The sequence below is a fragment of the Adiantum capillus-veneris genome, chromosome 26 (genome assembly GCF_014529385.1).
Source record: "Adiantum capillus-veneris isolate H3 chromosome 26, ASM1452938v2, whole genome shotgun sequence".
Taxonomy (NCBI): domain Eukaryota; kingdom Viridiplantae; phylum Streptophyta; class Polypodiopsida; order Polypodiales; family Pteridaceae; genus Adiantum; species Adiantum capillus-veneris.
Genome location: NC_140956.1, coordinates 1,406,042 through 1,426,376, shown reverse-complemented (window position 1 = coordinate 1,426,376; position 20,335 = coordinate 1,406,042). Strand labels below are relative to the sequence as shown.

Below are 20,335 nucleotides of genomic sequence, written 5' to 3'. Positions count from 1 at the left end.
CAAGAAGTGCACAGTGCGACTAGGAAAGCGTCGGGCCTCTAACTGTGAGGATTTGTAGCAAAATCAAAATAACTTTTATTTTATTACTATCAAAATTCACTATGGTTGTTTCTGAATGATAACTTTTAATAAGATTTATAAAATAACAAAATTAATAAATTTTTATTTATTTTTAATTTGAAAATGTGTGAGTGTGTGTCTGCACGCTGTCAAGAAGTGCGCAATGCGACTAGGAAAGCGTCGGGCCTCTAACTGTGAGGATTTGTAGCAAAATCAAGCAAGGCGTAGATGATTTGAAGCTTAAAACACACTAAAAAAGAACAAAACTCCAGCCATGGAAGCTCCACTTTGAAAAGGAACCAAGATTAACTCAAAACTCTTGTGTGTGTGAAGAGTAGGTGTAGCCTCGCTCCCAATTGCACACATGTAGTGCTCATTCGACCTGTTAAAAACCCTAAATTTACGCTTTGATTCTTCATCATGACCATTTCATGGAAGCTTCACTACTTCATTAGAGAATCCCAAGTAGTTATTTGAGGAGGGGAAACCCTAATTGGAGGCCTCACAGCCTCAACCATGTAGTGGAAGCAGCACGGGACTACACTAGCACCCTGTAAAGGAATGGATGTATCTCCTTGCTTATATGCCCAAATGAGCTCATTCTTGGCTCTAAAACTTCCCTCTCTACTTAGGCAACGATGGCACTATCATTGATGTGGCATTTTGAGCTATTTTTAAGCTATTTTTGACCATTTTTAGCCCAAAAATACCCCTTTTTGTCCGTATAAAGCCCAAACGAGCTGGGAGGAATCCCTAAATTTTTGGAAAATTTCCATTGGGCTCAAATTTAATTTTGAACCTCATTTTCCCACTTGTAAGCACTTTGGACACGTCTTTTACGCCCGTGCATAAAACCTGCTATTTTTGGCATCGCGCGCATTGAACTTTCTAGGCAAAACGAGCATGCCACTTCGAAACACTTGACATTTATACATTCCTAAATAAAATTAGGCATGATTTAATGTGTGAAAACATGCCACGGTGCCACGTCCCTGGCCTTGCCTTTGCTCGGCAAGGTATGTACACGCCTGCAACAACCATGGCATCCGTTTTCGCATATATCACACTATGTACATTATAGCATTTGGTCCCACATATTAAAAACATAAAGAGTGAGGTAGATATTTCTATTTCCACATTATGCACATGCCATGGCACGACATCCACCCCTTCCGAACTTGCCCATCCTCCAACATGTGCCACGCATATCTTTTTGCAGCAAGATCAATCTTTATTTGAGTCGACATACATGTGAATTTCATCATTGCTTTCAACAAAATCTAATGCATCATCCTCTTGTTCTTCATCCACATCCATACCATTTTCATCAGAGCCTTCATTTTGACTTTCCTGTGAATCAAAGGGATCTGTATCACCTCTTCTTTTGAATAACTTGATTCTTTTCCCTGCGATGGGAATCTTCATTTTTGTCCCATCTAATTCATGCAAAGTATAAGTTGCATTCTTATGTACATGCTGAACCACATAAGGACCAAACCATCTCTTTGAAAGATTTCTTATTGTTAAATGCTGGTTGTCAAGACTGCTGTCATACACCAACACCCAATCACCTTCCTCAATAGCTTTAGGTCTGCCTCTTATCAAATCTGTCTTTATTCTTTAACCTTGCATCTTCAATCGTGCTACTGCATTCTCAATATCTTGAGGCCTTCTTTCTAATTGTTGTATGCGCAAAGCAAGAAGGTCTTCCCTACTCATTCCATCTTCCCAGGGTAACAGATTCCATGTGGGAATTACATCCTCAATTGGCATTATAGGTTTCTGACCATACATCGACTCAAAAGGCATATAACCAGTAACTGAGCTATGAGTTGTACGATCAGCCCATAAAGCATAAGGCAATAACCTAGGCCACTCCCCCATTTTAGCTTTGCAGGCCTTAGCCAAAGCTTTGATGATAGGAGGATGCCCATGCTCTAATTTACCATTTCCCTCAGCATTATATGCAGTAGTGAGAGCAAGTTTGATGCCCAACCTACAGAAAAACTCCCTTCCTTTGTCAGTATCCAACTCACCCTTGTTCGCTGTTATTTTCCCAACACAGCCATAACGGCTAATTACATAATCCAAGAGGAACTTACATATCCCTTCTATGCTTTTCATTCTTAGTGCACGACCTTTAATTTGGTTGGTTAAGTCTTCCCGTGCAAGCACTATGCATCTCATTTTCCATAACCCAATGGCATTGTAACCAGATCAACCAGCCACTTATAGTGCATGGCCAATGGGTAAGTAGGGTGCAACCGATCGCGATGACGTACATTTGAATACATTTGACAGGTTTCACAAGACTCCATAAAGTGAGATACATCTTTATACATATCTTTCCACCAATACCTCTCTTTCATTTTAGTAAAGGTGGCCATACGCCTCTATGTCCAACATAAAGACTGTCATGAAACTTCTTCATAAGCTCATTTTGAGCGTCTTTATCATTCACAACTCTCAACGGCATTCCATTTCTTTGTTTTGGATGCTTCCATAAGTACCCATCTTTCAAACAGTATCCATAGGACTTTCTTTGTATTCTTTGAACCCTTGATTAGTCCACCCTTCTTGCCTTGTCAAAGTGCTGAGATAGTGTCCAATGAGCAACCAGTCACCTTGATATAGGTCCTTTGTAAATGACTCACGTTCATTTGACAGGCAAACATGATCACCCTTGGCATGAGAGATATTATAGAACTGTGTGCCTACATCTTTGCCCTTGACAACCATGTCTTCCTGATTTTAATACCTTGCTCTTGAAAGCATATCCACAACTGGATTATATTTCCCTGCAATATGCTTAAATTTTGGATTCAAGGACTTTATGTAGGCAATCCATCTCAACATAGCAATGTCGGGAGTTGAGCAGCTTGTGATCATTCCAAGAAGGGGTAGACAATCAGTCTCCACAATTACATTTTCTCCAATCAAATACTCTTTGTCACATTTCAATGTCGTGATTACTTCCCATAACTCTCCTTTTACCCGTGGATAGTTGCGTTGACAAGCACTGAGGACTTTTGATCCAAATCTTACCACATATCGCTTGCTATCATCATCATCTTGCCCAATCACCCATCCAATTCCTATGGGGCTAGTATCCACTATCACAATTACATATCCTCCATGTTCATAGTTTGCTTTCCTCAAAGTTGGAGACATAAGGAGCAGCTTCTTTAATTTTCTTATGGCATGGGTATGCATTTCTTCCCATTGAAACTTTTGGTTCTTTCTCAAAATTTGATGCAAAGGTTCTTCCACGTGCACATAATGTGGAATCCAAATAACGTAAAAGGCACATGCACCCAAGAACCTTCAAACCTCCGTTATATTAATACATGTCTCTTTCATTCTTTGAATTTACATCAATCTTTGCAGGACAAGGCCTTCTACCATATGGCCCGCACATATGTCCCACAATAAGAACTTCGCTTACACCAAACACTGACATTTTCCCAGACAAGGTAAGGTTCACTTCTTCCAACCTTGACAAGATCTCAACACAATCATTGATATGATTTGCCACATACTTGTGGCACCCCCTCGAGTCTAGAGCCACATCTATATCACTTACATCACATTCTTTGATTGGCACATCATAAAAGAAAGGCATTGTAGTTTGCGGTATGAAGTCACGTAGGACTTTGTCCATACCATTCATCATATGTGCAACTAAGTTAGTTGCTCCCTGAGGTAAGGTGCAATCCTTACTAGACCCCTAGGTGTCCTCATGGTAGTCAAGTCCCTGCTTTCAATTGCTAGTTGGAACTGACATACCCTAAGTACAAATCCCCATAGAATATATTTCCCTTCCTGCGAATGCCTGTGCAAATTCACCTACAACTGGCCCTATACCCACATTTTTTTATTGTCACCTTATTTATAGATTGCATATCATGAATAAAGCGTAAAGAACCATTTTTCTTTCGAATTGTGAACAACCTATTTGAATAATGTGCTCCAAAATACCCATCTTGATCTTTCATTAAGCAACTCAATGAGTCTTGGCAAATGAGCCTTTGGAACTAGAATAGGCCTCAAGTTCCAAGGTACATGAGGGATAGTGAAGATCACCATAGGACCAACAATGGATGGATCAACACACCCTATCTCATGCGGCTTAAATGCAAAAGCCTTCCCATGTTTGGCAAGAATTCCTTCAAAGCATACTCTTTCAACATCTGTCAAACTATCCTTGCAACCAATCTTTAACTCCTTCAAAGTATCACATGTAAACTTATGTCCAACCTTGCTCAGCTCACAAAGACTAGGTTGCAAAGCAGCTTGATCCATCTTATCCGTATAGTCTTTTGGTAGAGGTACTGCCATTGGTTTCGCTTTCTTTGCCACCGGCTTGTACTTGGTCTCTACTTGTACATCAACACCTTGAGTATTTTTGAAATCCTCAATGACTTTGTGCATTTCTATTGAGCATACTTTCACGACCTCACTTCCCATATGCAAATTTCAATCCACTAAAGACTCCAAGTCTTGCATAGTATCCACAAACAAACACTCATCAAACACACCTACGATGCATTCACCATCTTCTAGCAAACCATTCATCTTAAAACCTCTTTGTACACTATTTACATGTTGGCGTTCACCCCGCTTTAAGTCCTCACACTTCGTAAAAGCAAAAGATCCATAGTATGCTAATCCTACAAAACCTGTAGAAAATGTTTCCTTTGCATATACATCATGCAAGAACTCTTTTCTTCTTGTACCACTGCAACCCCGCTCTACAATGGTACATGGCCAAAACCCCTCATATCCCTATAGTCCTTGAATTCTTTGTTTGTCTTTGGAAAGGGTTTCTCTTTAAGACTTTCACGGTTCCTTTCATAATCCACACAAACAGTAAGGAACTGTATTGCACGCTTCCCATCCCTGCTCCTTATCCTAGCATCTAGGTTGCATGATTTGTTATTCGACATTCGTTATATTCGTGAATAATGGTCGATTTATACGTTCTAAAGATTTATTGGTGCGTATTATTTGCTGCTACGTCATTTTTTTTCAAAAAAACATTTTATTGCTTACATATCGATCGATTAAGTATCGATCGATTAAGTATCGATCAATAGGCTTTCAATCGATAGTTTAAATCGATCTATATGTTTTCGATCAATATAGTAGTAGTATATAAAGCCCAAATTTGCGTGTTTTAGCTACAATTCCCTTCACCAAAGTTTCAGGTTACCTCCGACATAGAAAGGTTGAGTTGTCAACTTAAAAAATCTTTGATTTTTCAAGAAAATATTATTTTTAATGTTTATACATTAAAAATAAAATAATTATATAGATTTGAATCACCTATAATTCTTAACAATAGAAGTTATTCTTTAACTCTTTTGCTAAGTTTAAATAAATTACTCTAAGCAATAGAGACTATACTTTTAGCTCTACTTGTTTAAGAATAGATAAATAAATAATTGTACGCATTAGAAGCTACTTTTCTAGCTATAGTGCGAATGTATAATTCTAAAAATTAGAAGCTATACTCTTAGCTCTATTTGTTTTAGAATAGAATAGATACTAAAAGTGATATTTGGGTCTTTTGGTTGTCATGAACAAATGTTCTTACCTCCATACAGACATAGAATAGGTCCACTTAGTGCCTTTTGGTTGTTATGAGATGATTCTCTTACTTCCAAGTGAGGTTTACGGTATGAAGTAGGATTCACTTGGTTGCATAGAATAGGTCCACTTAGTGTCTCTTGGTTGTTATGAGATGATTCTCTTACTTCCAAGTGAGGTGTAAGGTATGAAGTAGAATTCACTTGGTTGTTATCGAACTTATGCTCTTACCTCTAAGTGAATATGGTGGATTACCTATAGAATTCACTAGGTTGTGATCGAACGAAAGCTCTTACCTCCTAGTGAATATTAGTCATGAATAGTACTTGGGAGTCACATGGATGTTATCGAGCTCCTACCTCCAAGAGACATAGATAGTGGAATGTGAGATGACTCCATCGCTCATCTAGGTTGTCTTGAGCAAACGCTCTTTACCACCTAGTAGCCAAGAATAATATATCTATTGGTGATCTTCCCTAAAATATTATCTTAACAATATTCATTCATCATTTTAATTTAGCAAATCATATCTATAACCTTTTATCTTTCTCATTGCATTATTATGGTGAAAAATTATAATCTTAGTGTATCTATTGATTGTAGGATGTATTTTGTTGAAGTCAGAAAGCATGGTGCGAGGAAAAGAGTGGTCGTATGTGGAGGAAAAAGAGAGATTCAAGACAGTTTTGTTTTTGGAATACAAACATTGTGGGCATAACGTGCCACGCAATGCAACTCGCATCAAAGAACATTTATTCGGCACTAATCCCAATGTGAAAGAACGTGGAGCACCACCTAACGACATATGGGTCCATTTTGCAGGGTATGTAAAGAAATGCAAACAGGCAGGACTTCTTCCTAAGAGACAGAAGGGTATGACGGGTGCGTCATCTATCAACATAGAAGAAGTGGGTGTAGATCAAAAAGACATGCAAGCTAACCAAGGACCTACAATGTGATAGATGGAAAAATGTAAACATCTTTTCATGATAATGTATCTCACTTTTTCTCACTGTAGCTCCCTATTGAGCTATATATCTCAATGTTTTGATTTAGTAGCAACAAAGTCAAGTATTGAAGAGAATTCGCATAAACATTAGTATTGAGGACATTGCTTGACTCTCAACAAAGCCATCAATTAGCAACTCCAAAACAAATTCTTTGCCATAAACATACAGAGAATACAATGCGTCTCAACAAAGGACGGGATAAATTACCATTAAAATTTTCAACTACAGTCTACAATTCTTTAAGAAATTGTGATATCCACCACTTCTTCAAGATCTGCATTCAATGTTGCCTCAAGTATATCCACCATTTCTTGAATATCTGCCAAAATATTCACCACTAGACCACTAGAAAGCTCCAAAATCGGTATCATCGAGAACGTACCGAACAACGACGTGCATTTTTTTATTATAAATTATTCAAAAATACCTCGTATTTTATGATAATACGTGAATACTAACGAGTTATTTGATATAAATAACATTATTCGGTCGAATAAATTCAACGCAACCTAGCATAAGCCGACCCATCATCCATTACCTTGGTTTCCATGCAAGTAGCAGTGATGTATGGCTGCCCAAGGATAAGAGGGTATGTAGACATCTCCTGTACAAAGAAATTATGGTCATCTTTCACATCCCCTATAGTCACCTTTACATTTGGACAAGCTCCATACAACTCCCTTAATGAGTTGTTTGATGCACGAATCATCCATCCATGATTTATATCAATTGGACATGAGGTTAATTTTTGACCCATGATCCATCAACGCAATGTATGGTTCTTCTAAGTCTCCCACTTTTACCAGGGTCTCAGTAGTTGCTCTTGCCCAGTGACTCTTCAAGTAGTAGCTCCTGTGAGTGGTCGCCACTTCATCTTCATCATCCAAGAATCAAACATGTTTTACTCCTCCCCTAGACTTGTAGCATCCACCAATAGTTTGATCACCTTGCTTACCATAGACATGTACTCCTTATGCATTTAAAATCTCTTCTTCACCCTGTACATGGATGATTCAGTAAGAGACTATCGCTTCCTCTTTATGATATCAATTATTTCTTCATGGAATTCCCGCTTTGCTATACCAAGGAACTCACCCAAGGTAAATTCCACTTTACTGTTTAGAATCCTCTCTTCCAAAACCTTTTTAAGATCGGTTGCCGCCTCTATGTCAGATTCAAGTTTGTAGGCCGGACCCTTTGCTTTAGATTTTGTTGCATCCTTCTTCTTTTCTTTGAAGTCCTCTTGCATAGGCACTTCGGGGACAGGCATCTGTTGCGGAGAAGGTGATCTAGGAGGCACTGTGTCATTTCTGCCGCCACTCTTCGTCGCCTATTTTGAAGACCCTTCATCCCCATTCTCACGCCTACATTTCTCTTCAGCAATGGACTAATTGGCTTGACATTTGGAAATGTATGCATGCACTAACAAAGAGTCCACAGGGTCATTCCAACCTGTTTCCACCCGAATGCAGTCTCCAGCTTCATGTAAAACCTCTGTAGTCATTTTTTTACCCTTCATAGCAGGTTCTATAGCGCATGGCCATTGCTCTCCAATACGATTATATGCTTCTCCAACCTTGACTCCTTTTTGCTTTATAGGCTCCCCCTTCAACCCATAGGCGGCTGCCTCAACCATTGAGAAAGCATGGCTAGTAGCCATGTCCTCAACTAGCTTCTTCATCCCGCCTTTTCCAAAGTTTTTCCCTAAGATCTTACTAATTGTTTCACTTAAGTGAAATTTACCATCTTTGAAGAAAACAAGCTCCTTCATCAGGGCATCTTTGAAACTTTCACAATCCCTTCTTGCATGGTCAGTACTATCACACCATATGCATCTATTTACAAAACCTTCTCTGCTTTGAGGTCGTTGCCCTGTAGGTTTACTCGATGGTTGCCCTTTTTCTTCTAGCCTTGTAAGCTTTAACTTGAGCTCTTGCATTCCCTTGACAATATCATCTAGAATGGACTTGTCACTCTTTGGAACCACAATCATAGGCTTTAGAGGCCTCTCGGGAATACTTGGGGCTTGAGTAGGGTTGACTATCATCTTGTCTCTTTGTTTTTGTCACTTAGTTAGTAGCGAAATGGCGTCTTCAACTTCATTCCAATTACTCTTTAAGCCTTGTTCCACATCCTTATCCTCAAGTAGCAGCTCTAACTTCTCTTGAATCTCTTTACCTACGGCCTGTAAAAAGATCTCTGTCTTCTCTGAGTTTAGGGTAGCCTTCTCAGTCCTTGAAAGTTGATCATAGTGGAATTCAAATTCCCTTAGCAGTTCGGTAGGCGAAAGTCCCTCTGTTGGACGAACTACCCACTCTAAAAAAGTCCTCTTTGTTACCCTTTTGGAGTCCTCCATGAAATACTCTTCCTTCAAGGCTAATTTGAATGCTTCCCAAGTTTCCCCATGCTCATTTCTAATTCTCCTTACATGCTGTTTGATCTCGCAAACCACAGCTAGTTCAAAACTTTGCACAATCTCTGCTGCTTCGGGCACTCGATGTAGCTCCATTTCCTTTACATACCCACAGAGATACTTTGTTACATCTTTACCTCTAAATTTTTCCATTTTCTTCACCACAGATTGAAGTACTTTAGTTGATGAAATCTCCCTCCTTTTTGCAACTTGTTGTTGCTGCATAAACACCGCAAAAGCTTGTAACATTTGCATTGTGACTGGATCAAATCGAACCCCCTATTGCTCTTGTTGCTCCATAGATTTAAAGCTTTAATTTAAAACCTTCAATGAATATTTTGAACCCTCACCCTACCCTACCTTGCGTCGGGTTCACCAAAAATGTGTCAAGAAGTGCGTAGTGCGACTAGGAAAGCGTTGGGCCTCTGATTGTGAGGATTTGTAACAAAATCAAGCAAAGCGTAGATAATTTGAAGCTTAAAACACGCTAAAAAAGAACAAAACTCCAACCAGAAGCTCCACTTTGAAAAGGAACCAAGATTAACTAAAATTTCTTCTGTGTGTGAAGCTTAGGTGCCTCGCAATTGCACAGATCCAATGCTCATTCAACCTGTTAAAAATCCTAAAGTTACGCTTTGATTCTTCGTCGTGACCATTTCATGGAAGCTTCAGTACTTCATTGGAGAAGCCCAAGTAGTTATTTGAGGAGGGAAAACCCTAATTGGAGGCCTCACAGCCTCAACCATGTAGTGGAAGCGGCACGGGACTTCTAGCACCTTGTAAAGGAATGGATGTATCCCCTTGCTTATATGCCCAAATGAGCTCATTCTTGTCTCTACAACTTCCCTCTCTACTTAGGCAACGATGGTTGATAATCTTACCTTGTTGATGCAGAGGAGTATGTGAGTGGATATCCTAATCCCGAAGAGCTTTGCAACAGCAGATCTAAAGCTTGTGAGAAGGAGGAGAGCAAGACGACACACAAACAATGGGATGAAAATGCAAAAAGAAACTGTGGGTTCTATTTTTGCAGGCAGCACTAGTGCAGGCATCTGTTAAACGTCCGTGGAAGCGTCAGAATAAGTGTCCGTGCACGCGTCGATATAAACATCCGTATAGGCATCAAAATAGCGACAAATATTAATCTCCATCCAGATTTATCTACACATATATCGACGCCCGCCACCAACAACGATAGTTTGGCATCAGTATTGAAGCGATGTGTTGTAGTGTCAAACCAAGCTCCATGAAATCCAATAGCTCGTACCAGAGCCTTAGGTGGCGGAGATGGGGTAAGGATAACCGCTGCTTATCGTTGCATCTCAAGACAGCTTTGTCCCCAGGGGATCGCTGTGTTTTTCATATGGTACAATTGAGTGTACAAGAAGCATATACAATAGTGGTAGCCCCTCATTACTCCATAATTATACCATATATATAAGGGAGGGGGGACTATATACAACTACCTGGGCCACCTTAAATACAATGGTTGTTTTGAGAGAGAGAGAGAGAGAGAGAGAGAGAGGATGGGACGAGAGAGTCAATTCCTATTCCTTCTGGAGGAACGTATTTGCACTTCGACTCCTACTCTTTTCAATAAAGGCATGAGGGGGGCGGGGGGGGGGGGGGAGATAGAGAGAGATTTCCACCTACTTGCCTTATTGAAAAAGGGCTTCACAAACAATGAGTGCTCTAATTAGCGCGTTGTGAGTTAATGAGGTGGTAGTGGGATTGGGAGTTATCTTTGAGGAGGTACCTGATCTCACATTAGCTCTTGCTTTAGGCTTCATTAGTAGGCCTGTGTGTGTGTGTGTGTGTGTGTGTGTGTGTGTGTGTGTGTGTGTGTGTGTGTGTGTGCATACGTGTGCGCATCAATGAGTACTTTCATGGCATGGTTTGTTGTTGTCAATCAAAGTCTGAAATGGAGACTTGTGAAACACCCTCACACTTGCTAGTGGTTCAAGGTTGAAGCCTTGCACTACTACATCACCGTGATAGACCAATACTCATATGATTCTAGTCGCCCCCTCTACAGGATAAGACTTAAATTGCTTCTAAAAAATATTCCTCATGTGCATGATGCTTACACAAAGGTAGGTCAGTGCCATCGATAGTTGTTGATGCCCTTCTACACTTCAAATGGTTGTCAATCTTGCATAGGAAGGGTTGACTCATGAAAAACCCTGCACTTGAAGCGATCAAATTGATGTTTCCGTTCAACTCCAAAGGAAGAAAATTTGTCTGATCCATCAATATAAGGGCTAGCCATTCAATTGCCCTTCAAAAATTGGCGTCAAAGTTTACAAGAGCTTTAGTGATGGTTTATAGTTTTAAGATTTGGCCTTTGAAGTTTGAAATTTGGACCATGGGGTTTGTCCATGGCCGTGTGAACGCATATACAACCCCTAAAAGATCGTTTTCTAACTCATCGCTCATGAGTCCCTTTCATCTCTGCATCTTTTATCACTTTTGCTTGCTCTCAGCTCTGGATTGTGACATGTTGCTGGCGCTATGGTGCACTATCAAGTTCATCCTCTCTTAGATCTAGCCTGCTGCTGTCGATTCCGAGTCCCGACCTAGGTGAGCTACGATGTCACTACCCTTCATTTGACCTAGGTGAGCTCCATTGCAACCTTTTACGACCTTCCTCATGAGTTCAAGACCTACTGTCTCTTGGAGCCGTCTGGCATGTGTAGCCGTAGAGCCTTAGAGACAAGTCCCCAATCTCAATGCTCAACTTTCAAGCCTCAAAGTTCAACCTCGTGATTCTTTAGAAATTAGCAGAATTGTAATTTGTCTCTCCTCTTTTTTGTTAGAAATTAGGATTTGTAGACTGTAGTGTTAGTCTTTAGAAAAATTTTGATTTCCCAACCGAAGAAAATAAGGGAAAACTTGGAATTCTTTGGGGTTTTAGGTCAAAATTTGAAGCTTTTGTTACTAATTTCACTAAAACTTTTGTAAATTTCTTGGTTTTCTTCAAGGCAAGCTCAAAATCTAATTGGGATTTTATGCTATTAGCCGGTTAAAATACAATGGATCCCGGTTTTTTTCTAACACTGCTAAGTTAGGAGTAGAGTGTAGTTACTTCAAAGTTCAGCGACCTTAAGGGTTGTGCACTGCAAGGCTTGCCAAAAAAAAATCCTAACCAAAGAAAATAGGGACAAACAATAAACTTAAAACTATTCCGATTTTTAGATCGAAGCATATGTCAGTAAATACACTAAATCTTGCTCATTTTTTGTCAAAAATTGCCCTATTTGACTTTATTCTTACAAAGAGTTCAATTTCAGTTAGTACCTTGTTTTGTTGACATATTTTTGTACTTGGTTTGGCATTAAATTTGAGCATGAATGGGGTGAAGAGTAGCAGTATCCAATGTAGTCTCATGTCAGTTTCTATTGTATGAGCTATAACAGCCAGGTGTCTTTAATTCAAGTTGACTTATTAGTATTTTCAAAGATTCCTAGGTCCAATTTTCAAGTACCAATATGGTTAATGGCTAACTATCTTTAAGTTAGTGCCTATATATATGTTGTTAGTATTGAAGATTGGGTATTTGCTTAGAAAATTGCAGATATTTTTCATGTCGACAATTCATTAGGGCACTAGCTAACCTTGTATCGACATTGATTTTTGTCAACTAATGCTATTGCAGTTCTCTTTTGCCCATACCTACATCTTTCCTAGTGCCACATGCCTTCAAGATGCAAGTGTAGGTGAATACATCTTGAGAGATTCCCTCACTTTGCATCCATTGAATAAAACCCTATTGGGAATATCTATAATCAATGCATTCCAAGTGATGACATCACGCACAAGAATCTTGTTTTTTGTGCTTTGCGAAGCACGCCATATTTGGCATCATAATGACCAAGGTAGTGCCAAGCATGACATTTTTTTCAATAGCCCCTGACTAACAACATCATTAACAAGTGTTTTGGCCATATCAACATCTTGTGTAATGTTGCCTTGGTCCAAATCATAGAATAGTGGGTCATTACATTCCATACAAAATCCGTATGAGGGGGGATGGCTCATTGCAAGAATTTCCATATCTTATTCGTATGTAGGGGGTAGGTTAGCATGTGAGATACCGTACATAGGGGGTTTCTCTAGTTTGGATGCACGTAGGTGACATTCCCCCATTACTAATAGTGAATCCCCCGGATCTTTGTTGGCAAACCCTACCTACAAAGCATCTTGAAATGCTCTTCATGGTTGCCTCATCGCACGGCCCTAGTGCACAAGCTCCAACTGCTTTCAAGATGCTATTGTCCACAATAGCAAGGGTGTCTTAAAAAAGATTTTTTTACAAATTCAATTTCTCATCAGACATGGTGTCCAAGTTTGATAAATTTAACGGGGTCCAGATTTCGTACATGGCAAATCAAGGTCAAGGGATACCGCATGCAAAAAAATATTTGGAGTGTCATCAAGCCTCTTTCAATAGACAAGGATGTCTCAAAATGCATGTAGCCAAGTCCTTTAACACCTGCTGTAACACATGTTGCATCACTACCCAACATGACAATGTTTCAATAGGCATCTTCAAATGCTAGTTGCCCAAGCCTCAATGCCTTACAAAATGCCTTTGAATGGTTAGGGTTGATGAGTCTCCAACGAGCTTGTCTAAGGAGTGGCATCCCAAAACAGTGAGGTTTCTACCTTTTGCAAACTTTCAAGAGCAAAAGATTTTGTACAGATTCAATTTCTCATCAGACATGGTGTCCAAGTTTGATAAATTTAATGGGGTCCCGATTTCATACATGGCAAATCAAGGTCAAGGGATACAGCATGCGAAAAAATCTTTGGAGTGTCGTCAAGACTCTTTCAATAGACAAGGTGACTCAAAATGCATGTAGCCAAGTCCTTTAACGCCTGCTATAAAACCTCCTCCATCGCCACCCAACACAGTAGTGTTTCAATAGGCATCTTTAAATGTAGTTGCACAAGCCTCAATGCCTTACAAAACGCCAATGATTGGTTAGCGTTGATGAGTCTCCAACGAGCTTGTCTAAGGAGTGGCATTCCAAAACAATGAGGTTTCTACCTTTTGCAAATTTTTTACAGTAAAAGATTTTATACAGATTCAATTTCTCATCAAATATGGTGTCCAAGCTTGATAAATTTAACGGGGTCCACATTTCATACATGGAAAATCAAGGTCAAGGGATACCTCATGCGAAAAAATCTTTGAAGTGTCCTCAAGACTCTTTCAATAGGCAAAGCGAAAACAAATACTGTGGTAGCTCGAGCTTTATCCCCTGAACAACAAAAGAAAGATGACAGGGCCTGGGTATTATTTTGACTTCTCTTGCGGATGATTTTATTCATTATTTAGATGATGTCAAATCTTTGCGAATGAAGCTTAGATAGCATTAGAAACTCTATTTGGTGCCATAGCTAAATCTAAAATGATCTTGAAGATGGAATTGTAGTCTTTAACCATGCGCACTAATAGAAATATAGCAGCATTAGCCAACATGTTAAAGAGAATCAACACCCAAGTAGTACATGTTGAAGCTCCAATACCCGATGAAGATCTTATTGCAATTTTACCCAATAGTTTAAATGTTAAGTTTCATCAAATTATGACCGTCTTGAAGGAAAAAGATCCTATACCCTCTTTGGATGGTATTGTGAATTCTTTGTAGGAAGAGGAGAAAAGAGCATCCCGTGCCACTTCATCCATGGTTCCATCCATAGCATATGCAGTCAGCGGATGTACTACTACAACAACTTCAACAAGGCCATCCGCTAGATCTTGTGTAATTTGTGAAAGAAATAATCATCAAACAAAGGATTGCTTCACCAAAAATCCTTGTGTTCATTGTGGAAAGACTAACCATCCTATCAACAAGTGTTTCAAGAAAAACAAAAACTAGATAAACTTTGTCGATAGTGATGTTGAAGCACAAATGATCATAGACAAAAGTGATATCCTTTAATATTTCTAGTTTCTTTATATTGTCACAGTCAATAAAATCTTATACAGGTATAGACATTGCCACGTTGATCGATGGTAAGCCTCGTTGTTTGTCAATTTTGGTTTGTCCCATCCTACCCAGGGAAGTACACACACACACCCACACACATACAATGTTGTTGTCCAAGGGGGGGTTCTACTCGTGTTTTAGGTGGTTTGTTGGACTCATCTAGTACATATCACTTCATATTCCTTGTTGTCCAAGCCCTTTGTTAGTAGTTTGAGCTTGAGGGGGGATTGTTGAGTTCAAGCCCATTTTCCTAAAGTGGGAACTCTCCCGTATGGTACACACACACACACACCATTCTTTTTGTAGGTAAATTCTACCTAAAATTAGGCACATGTAATATGTAGAGCTTCTTATTATGAAACTGAGTGATGGTTTTTGTTTGATGTCGATCTCTCTCTCTACACTCTCTTCACCATATTGTCTATGCTCAGGCTCTACCCTCCATAGCCAAGAAGCCCAAATCTCCCAAGGAAAAACATACTTTTGACATGTTTGAAGTCAAGACTTCAATTTTACAACAAGCCCTTCAATTTAGCTTAATGCCCAAAACACTCTTAAAGATAAATAATTAAACAAATCATTGATTTTCTACTTTCAATGCCATCAAGTTTTGAGGTGCCAATGGTACTTGAATAAACCTATAGAGCATGCATGCCATATAGTACTAACCTACATACACATTGTTTGATTGGATGATGATGTATATTGTTGCCATGTCTTGTGTATGTGACACAAAACATAGATAGAGATGCAAGCATGTGATCAAAAGAGGATCATAAATGGATGGTCCAATTACCTTTTGAACTTTTTTTTTTCAAAACTCACAACACTGAGTAGATTATATTGACAAAGCCAAAAAAATTACAAATTCCTGCCATGCTTATGACAAGCCATGCCATCTTCAAAGGATCATAGGTACATCGGCTGAAAGAGGAGCCACCCCATGACAATGGATGAGCCCACACTTTCACCCATGCAAGTCTGTCATTGTGGTGCCCTTGGTCCTATTCCATTCCTCAGAGTTCCTTTGTTTTCCAATGGCGATGATCATTAATGTACCTTCGTTGGACTATCTTTGTGAGCTTAGCTATTTTCATGGAGTTCTCGAAGATCTGATAGTTCCTTGCCTTCCAAATATATTTGAAGTAACAATATTTCACGGCTTGTGCTGCGATGAGCAATGCATGGCTCTTGAACAGCTTCCCTCCCAGGAAGAGATTGTTCTTGAAGAATCCTATCTTCCAAGTCTTTTGGATCCATTTGCAAATCTTCCCTATAAGGCCACAAAACATTGGGCACTCCTTAAAAGGGTGAGAGAGGTCTTCACAAGCCGTTCTGCATTACAAGCATCTGTCATGACCAATTCTCCTCACAAGGACATTCATCAGTTGATCCGTTCCTTTCCAGTAGCTTCCGTTGTAGTCCCAAAGTTGGCCTATGCGTCCAATACCTTTGTTATTAACCTTTCTGGCAGCTTCCCTTCAATAAGGGAACAAGCTGCTCAAAATGATCTTTTGAATATTAAAAGAAAGCCAATTCAGCTCTTAACCCTCATCTTTTCACAACTTGCTGTCGTAGTTGGTTTGTACCACCAAGATGTATAGCTTTGTGATCCCAAGGTAAACCAAAGAGAGGATGACCTCTTTGACTTTCACTTTCAAGAAAGCAACAGATTTTAAATATATACAAATAAAGCATTTATTATTTTGTACCTCAAAACAACAGATAACATATTTTTAAGAATAAAAGTCATGTTTTTTTTGCCACAACATGTGGATCACATCCTCCTGGTAATTTAGTACAACAAAGCAAGCCAAGCATGAGTGACTCCAATGTTAGGGAGAAGTGCCTACTTACAATGGTGCGACTTCATAATCCAGATGAAAGAGAAAAGGAAAATATTCCGCCTAAAATTTGGAAAAATTAGTATAAAAACTCAATAAAATAGCTCAAATTTCCTAATCATGAATAGTTGCACACTTAGTTATTCTTAGAGATTAGATGGAATCTCTCTTTTTTCCCTTGCTCCGAAGTTCAACATTACTTCAAGCAACACCATTGCAAGTTGCGATACGCTTTTTCGGATGTCTCACATCTCCCAAACATTGAACTCGTCGGAGGCTCATGAAATCACATATCAAGACCTACCATCATCCAGACTTACAGCCTTCAAGGGGAATCTAACCAAAGTGCAAATATGCTCTCTCTTGGTTTTGCACCAAGGTCCCTAAGGTAAGTCCCTTGCTCTCTTTTCAAAAAGCAAAAACTTTATGGCCAGTCCAAATATACTTTCTCTTGGTTTTGCACCAAGGTCCCTAAGGTAAGTCCCTTGCTCTCTTTTCATGCTTCTTTTCAAAAAGCAAAAACTTTATGGCCAGTTGCTCGAGCTGATGGGCGTGCTTACTGGGGAGTCGGAGCTATGAGAGGAGTACGGGCAGCTTCTTTTGAATGATGGTGGCAGGGTATCCTTGCATGAGGGTTGGGAACGTGAAGATGGACACCTTCTCGTCAGGATTCAGCGAAGCCCATTTGAAATGGCACACCAGAACATGCATATACACGCACATGGTCATCCTGGCAAACACATTGCCCGGGCACGAATGAGGGCCAACGCCAAAGGGCACATATGCGAAGGGCGGAGGGCCATCTCCTTCCATATTCTGCAGCTCGTGATCGAACCGCGATGGATCGAATGTGCTTGCGCTCGAGAAATACTTCTCGTCACAGTGGGTCCGCCCAATGCTCAAGTACACCTACTGCAACCGCACAATTAATGCCTAGCTAATATTCTACTCTTAATCACTCGCGTAATCCACTCTCTAAACTTCAATTAAGAATGCAATACAGACCTTCCATCCCTTTGGGATATCGTACCCCTCGAATACGAGATCCACCATCGCCTCTTTCATACTCGCTGTGATTGGTGGCCTCAGTCGCATCGTCTCTTGAATCACTCTCCATGTGTATCGCATCTTCTGAACATCGCCCCAATTCAGCCTCTCACCTGCTTTCTTTTGGCCGGCTATCGCTTCTTGCTCTGCAATATCATATCCAAGAATCATTTTTGTCGACGATGGGACAGTTAAAGATGGGCTGTAATTTTGTATGCATATATAGCTAGTTAGCTGATCATGATCATATCATATGCCAGCCACGCACCTTGCACGACCAGGTCCAGCCAAGCAGGATTCTGCTCAAGATATTTGAGGGCAAACGTGAGAGCGGCGGTGGTGGTGTCGTGGCCAGCAAAGAGAAGGAAAAGAAGCACATCCTGCGTCTCATGGCGGGAGAGGAAACCTCTGCTCTGATCTTGAGCTTTGAGTAGCATGGAGAGCACATCCTCCGCCTCCTCCTGGTCCACGTGATTGATATCGGCGGCGCTGCAGCCGGATTTGAGGGCCTCTAGTCTGCGGTCAATGATGCAGCCCATTTGGTGGCGAAGTAAATTGCCTGCTAGGCGAGCTCGCCGGTAACTGGTTCCGGGGAAATTGAGGGGGAGGTCCAGCATGCCAGCGCGCCAGGCGTTGAAATGGGGGTGGAGGCGGGCGAGGAGATGCTCATCGGTGACGTGGGCGAGCAAGGAGCAGGCGAGGCGGAAGGTATGGAGGTTGAGCAGAGGGACGAGGTGAGCTTGGGCGGCGCCCTGCTCCTGCAGCTGCGTCCAGCAGGTGGCAAAGTGGCGAAGGGTAAGGGTGTGCGCTCGGGCCACAAGATTGTGAAGGGCGAGGGGGGAGAGACAGGAGAGGAGGATGTAGCGCAGGCGGCGGTGCTCGGCGCCGTGCATCACCACGGGCGCACCTCTGCCCACCACGCTCAGCATGGAGGGCGGCCACGCATTGCGCAATAGGCCCTTGTTCTCACAGGCCCCAATGAAGCGATTGGCAGCGGCGCCCTGCATCACCACTGTCTTTTGATTGAATATCACAGTCTTGAAAGTTTGGGAGCCGAATCGGGCAGTGCGGTCGCGCAGGAAGCGATCGGGGTCTCCTGCTCGGACAGCTGCCAAGAACGACATACTCTCTCCCACCCACGGCACACCCAGGCTTCCGGGCGGCAGCTTCAGAGCTGCCTTCGTCCTTCCGATCACAGCTCCAGCAGAAGCATCTGCGCCGAGTCCTCCTTGCTGCTGCCGTGCCCCCTGCGCCAGTGCACGCCACACAGCCTTCCACCAATATAAGGAGACCAAGCAAGCCAGCAACGTGATAAGCACTGTACCCAACTCCATGCTCAAGCCTCACAAACATGAGGAAGTACCTATCTGATCTGATCTGATGATGAAAGAAAGGGGGGGCGAAGAACGCAGAAATCAGATCAAGACAGAAAAGAACTATCCTTTGCTACATTGCAATTTGCATTGATTGCATCTGACGGTGACGGTGCAGTACTAGGCGCCCTCTCGTTCCAATGGTCCATAATTTATCAACCAACGTTCGTCTGGACTCTGTTCTGGCCACTAGTCCCGCTTTATCCACACCATGCTCAAATTAGAAGATTAACCGTCTCAATTTTTTCCAACAAGAATTTGAGCATTTTCAGTTTTCCCTTTCAAATATGATTTTCCCTCTCAAGTTGCATTATTAAGGCTGGGTTTAGACGGGCCGGCAATAAAGAGAGAGGCAAGGGCAAGGGTCCTCATTTGGCATGCACGCATTGGGCAAAAAAGAGACATCCCCCATTTTCGGACCCACCGTTAGTTGGGCGAGCCTCCCTCTTTCGGAAGAGCGACATTGTCGTGTGCTTTTGCAGTGCAAAATGCGATGGACGAGTATTGAGTCGTCACTCAACAGATCACTCCCCCTCACCAAACTGTTGCGCTAACTCCATTGGCTGCAAAATGTCATGCACATTTACCTTATAATGTATTACCGCCTTGATGTGTGACCTGCCTATGCGTTAGTAGGAAAAACTCCTCGCATTGCCCGCAGGCTTGTCTGAACCCACCCTAAGTATTCTCCTGCATTTAAACATTTCGAAGGTCTTTTAGAGGGCCTTGTAAGAAATTTTATTTCTCCCACTCGATTTTTTTTTTGTAAAAATGCAATCGCACTTATTCGGTACTTCCAAAAGGATACCTAAACGCTTTGAAAAGTGAACCTAACTTCTCGTACTCCCTTGAAAGGTCACTTTTAAGTATTTCTCATGAGGTAGGTGTCTCTCATTCAATATGGATTTCATCATCAATAAAATGAAAAACAAATCCATGAAACCGTCAAATAGTGGTAGAATTTGAAGCTTTTGATAGTGTCAATGCCTCGAAGATGCTCAAA

The 20,335-nt window shown here is 41.0% G+C and overlaps 1 protein-coding gene across 3 annotated transcripts; it reads right to left on the bottom strand.

Moving 5' to 3' along the window:
• Positions 1–14,261: 14,261 nt before the first annotated feature.
• On the bottom strand, positions 14,262–20,031 carry LOC147422879 (cytochrome P450 716B2-like). 3 transcript variants are annotated; one of them, XM_086501268.1, is made up of 3 exons: positions 18,228–20,031; positions 17,918–18,105; positions 14,262–14,336 (listed from the first exon to the last, which is right to left on the bottom strand). In XM_086501268.1, the coding sequence occupies exons 1-3, from the start codon at positions 19,291–19,293 to the stop codon at positions 14,277–14,279; spliced, it is 1,314 nt and encodes a 437-aa protein (XP_086357394.1). In that variant the 5' UTR covers positions 19,294–20,031; the 3' UTR covers positions 14,262–14,276. The 3 variants fall into 3 exon arrangements, with proteins under 3 accessions (XP_086357394.1, XP_086357395.1, XP_086357393.1); XM_086501269.1 differs by lacking the exon at positions 14,262–14,336 and adding an exon at positions 15,894–16,503; XM_086501267.1 differs by lacking the exon at positions 14,262–14,336 and adding an exon at positions 16,975–17,821 and having other exon boundaries at positions 18,228–20,028.
• Positions 20,032–20,335: the final 304 nt, after the last annotated feature.

What these genes read in the sequence shown, in the direction of transcription:
- LOC147422879 (XM_086501267.1), bottom strand. Translation starts at nt 19,293, where the DNA reads ATGGAGTTGGGTACAGTGCTTATCACGTTGCTGGCTTGCTTGGTCTCC. An exon ending in GCTGGACCTGGTCGTGCAAG is followed by an intron (nt 18,106 to 18,227) that starts GTGCGTGGCTGG and finishes ATGATATTGCAG; the next exon opens with AGCAAGAAGCGATAGCCGGC. An exon ending in ATATCCCAAAGGGATGGAAG is followed by an intron (nt 17,822 to 17,917) that starts GTCTGTATTGCA and finishes CGGTTGCAGTAG; the next exon opens with GTGTACTTGAGCATTGGGCG.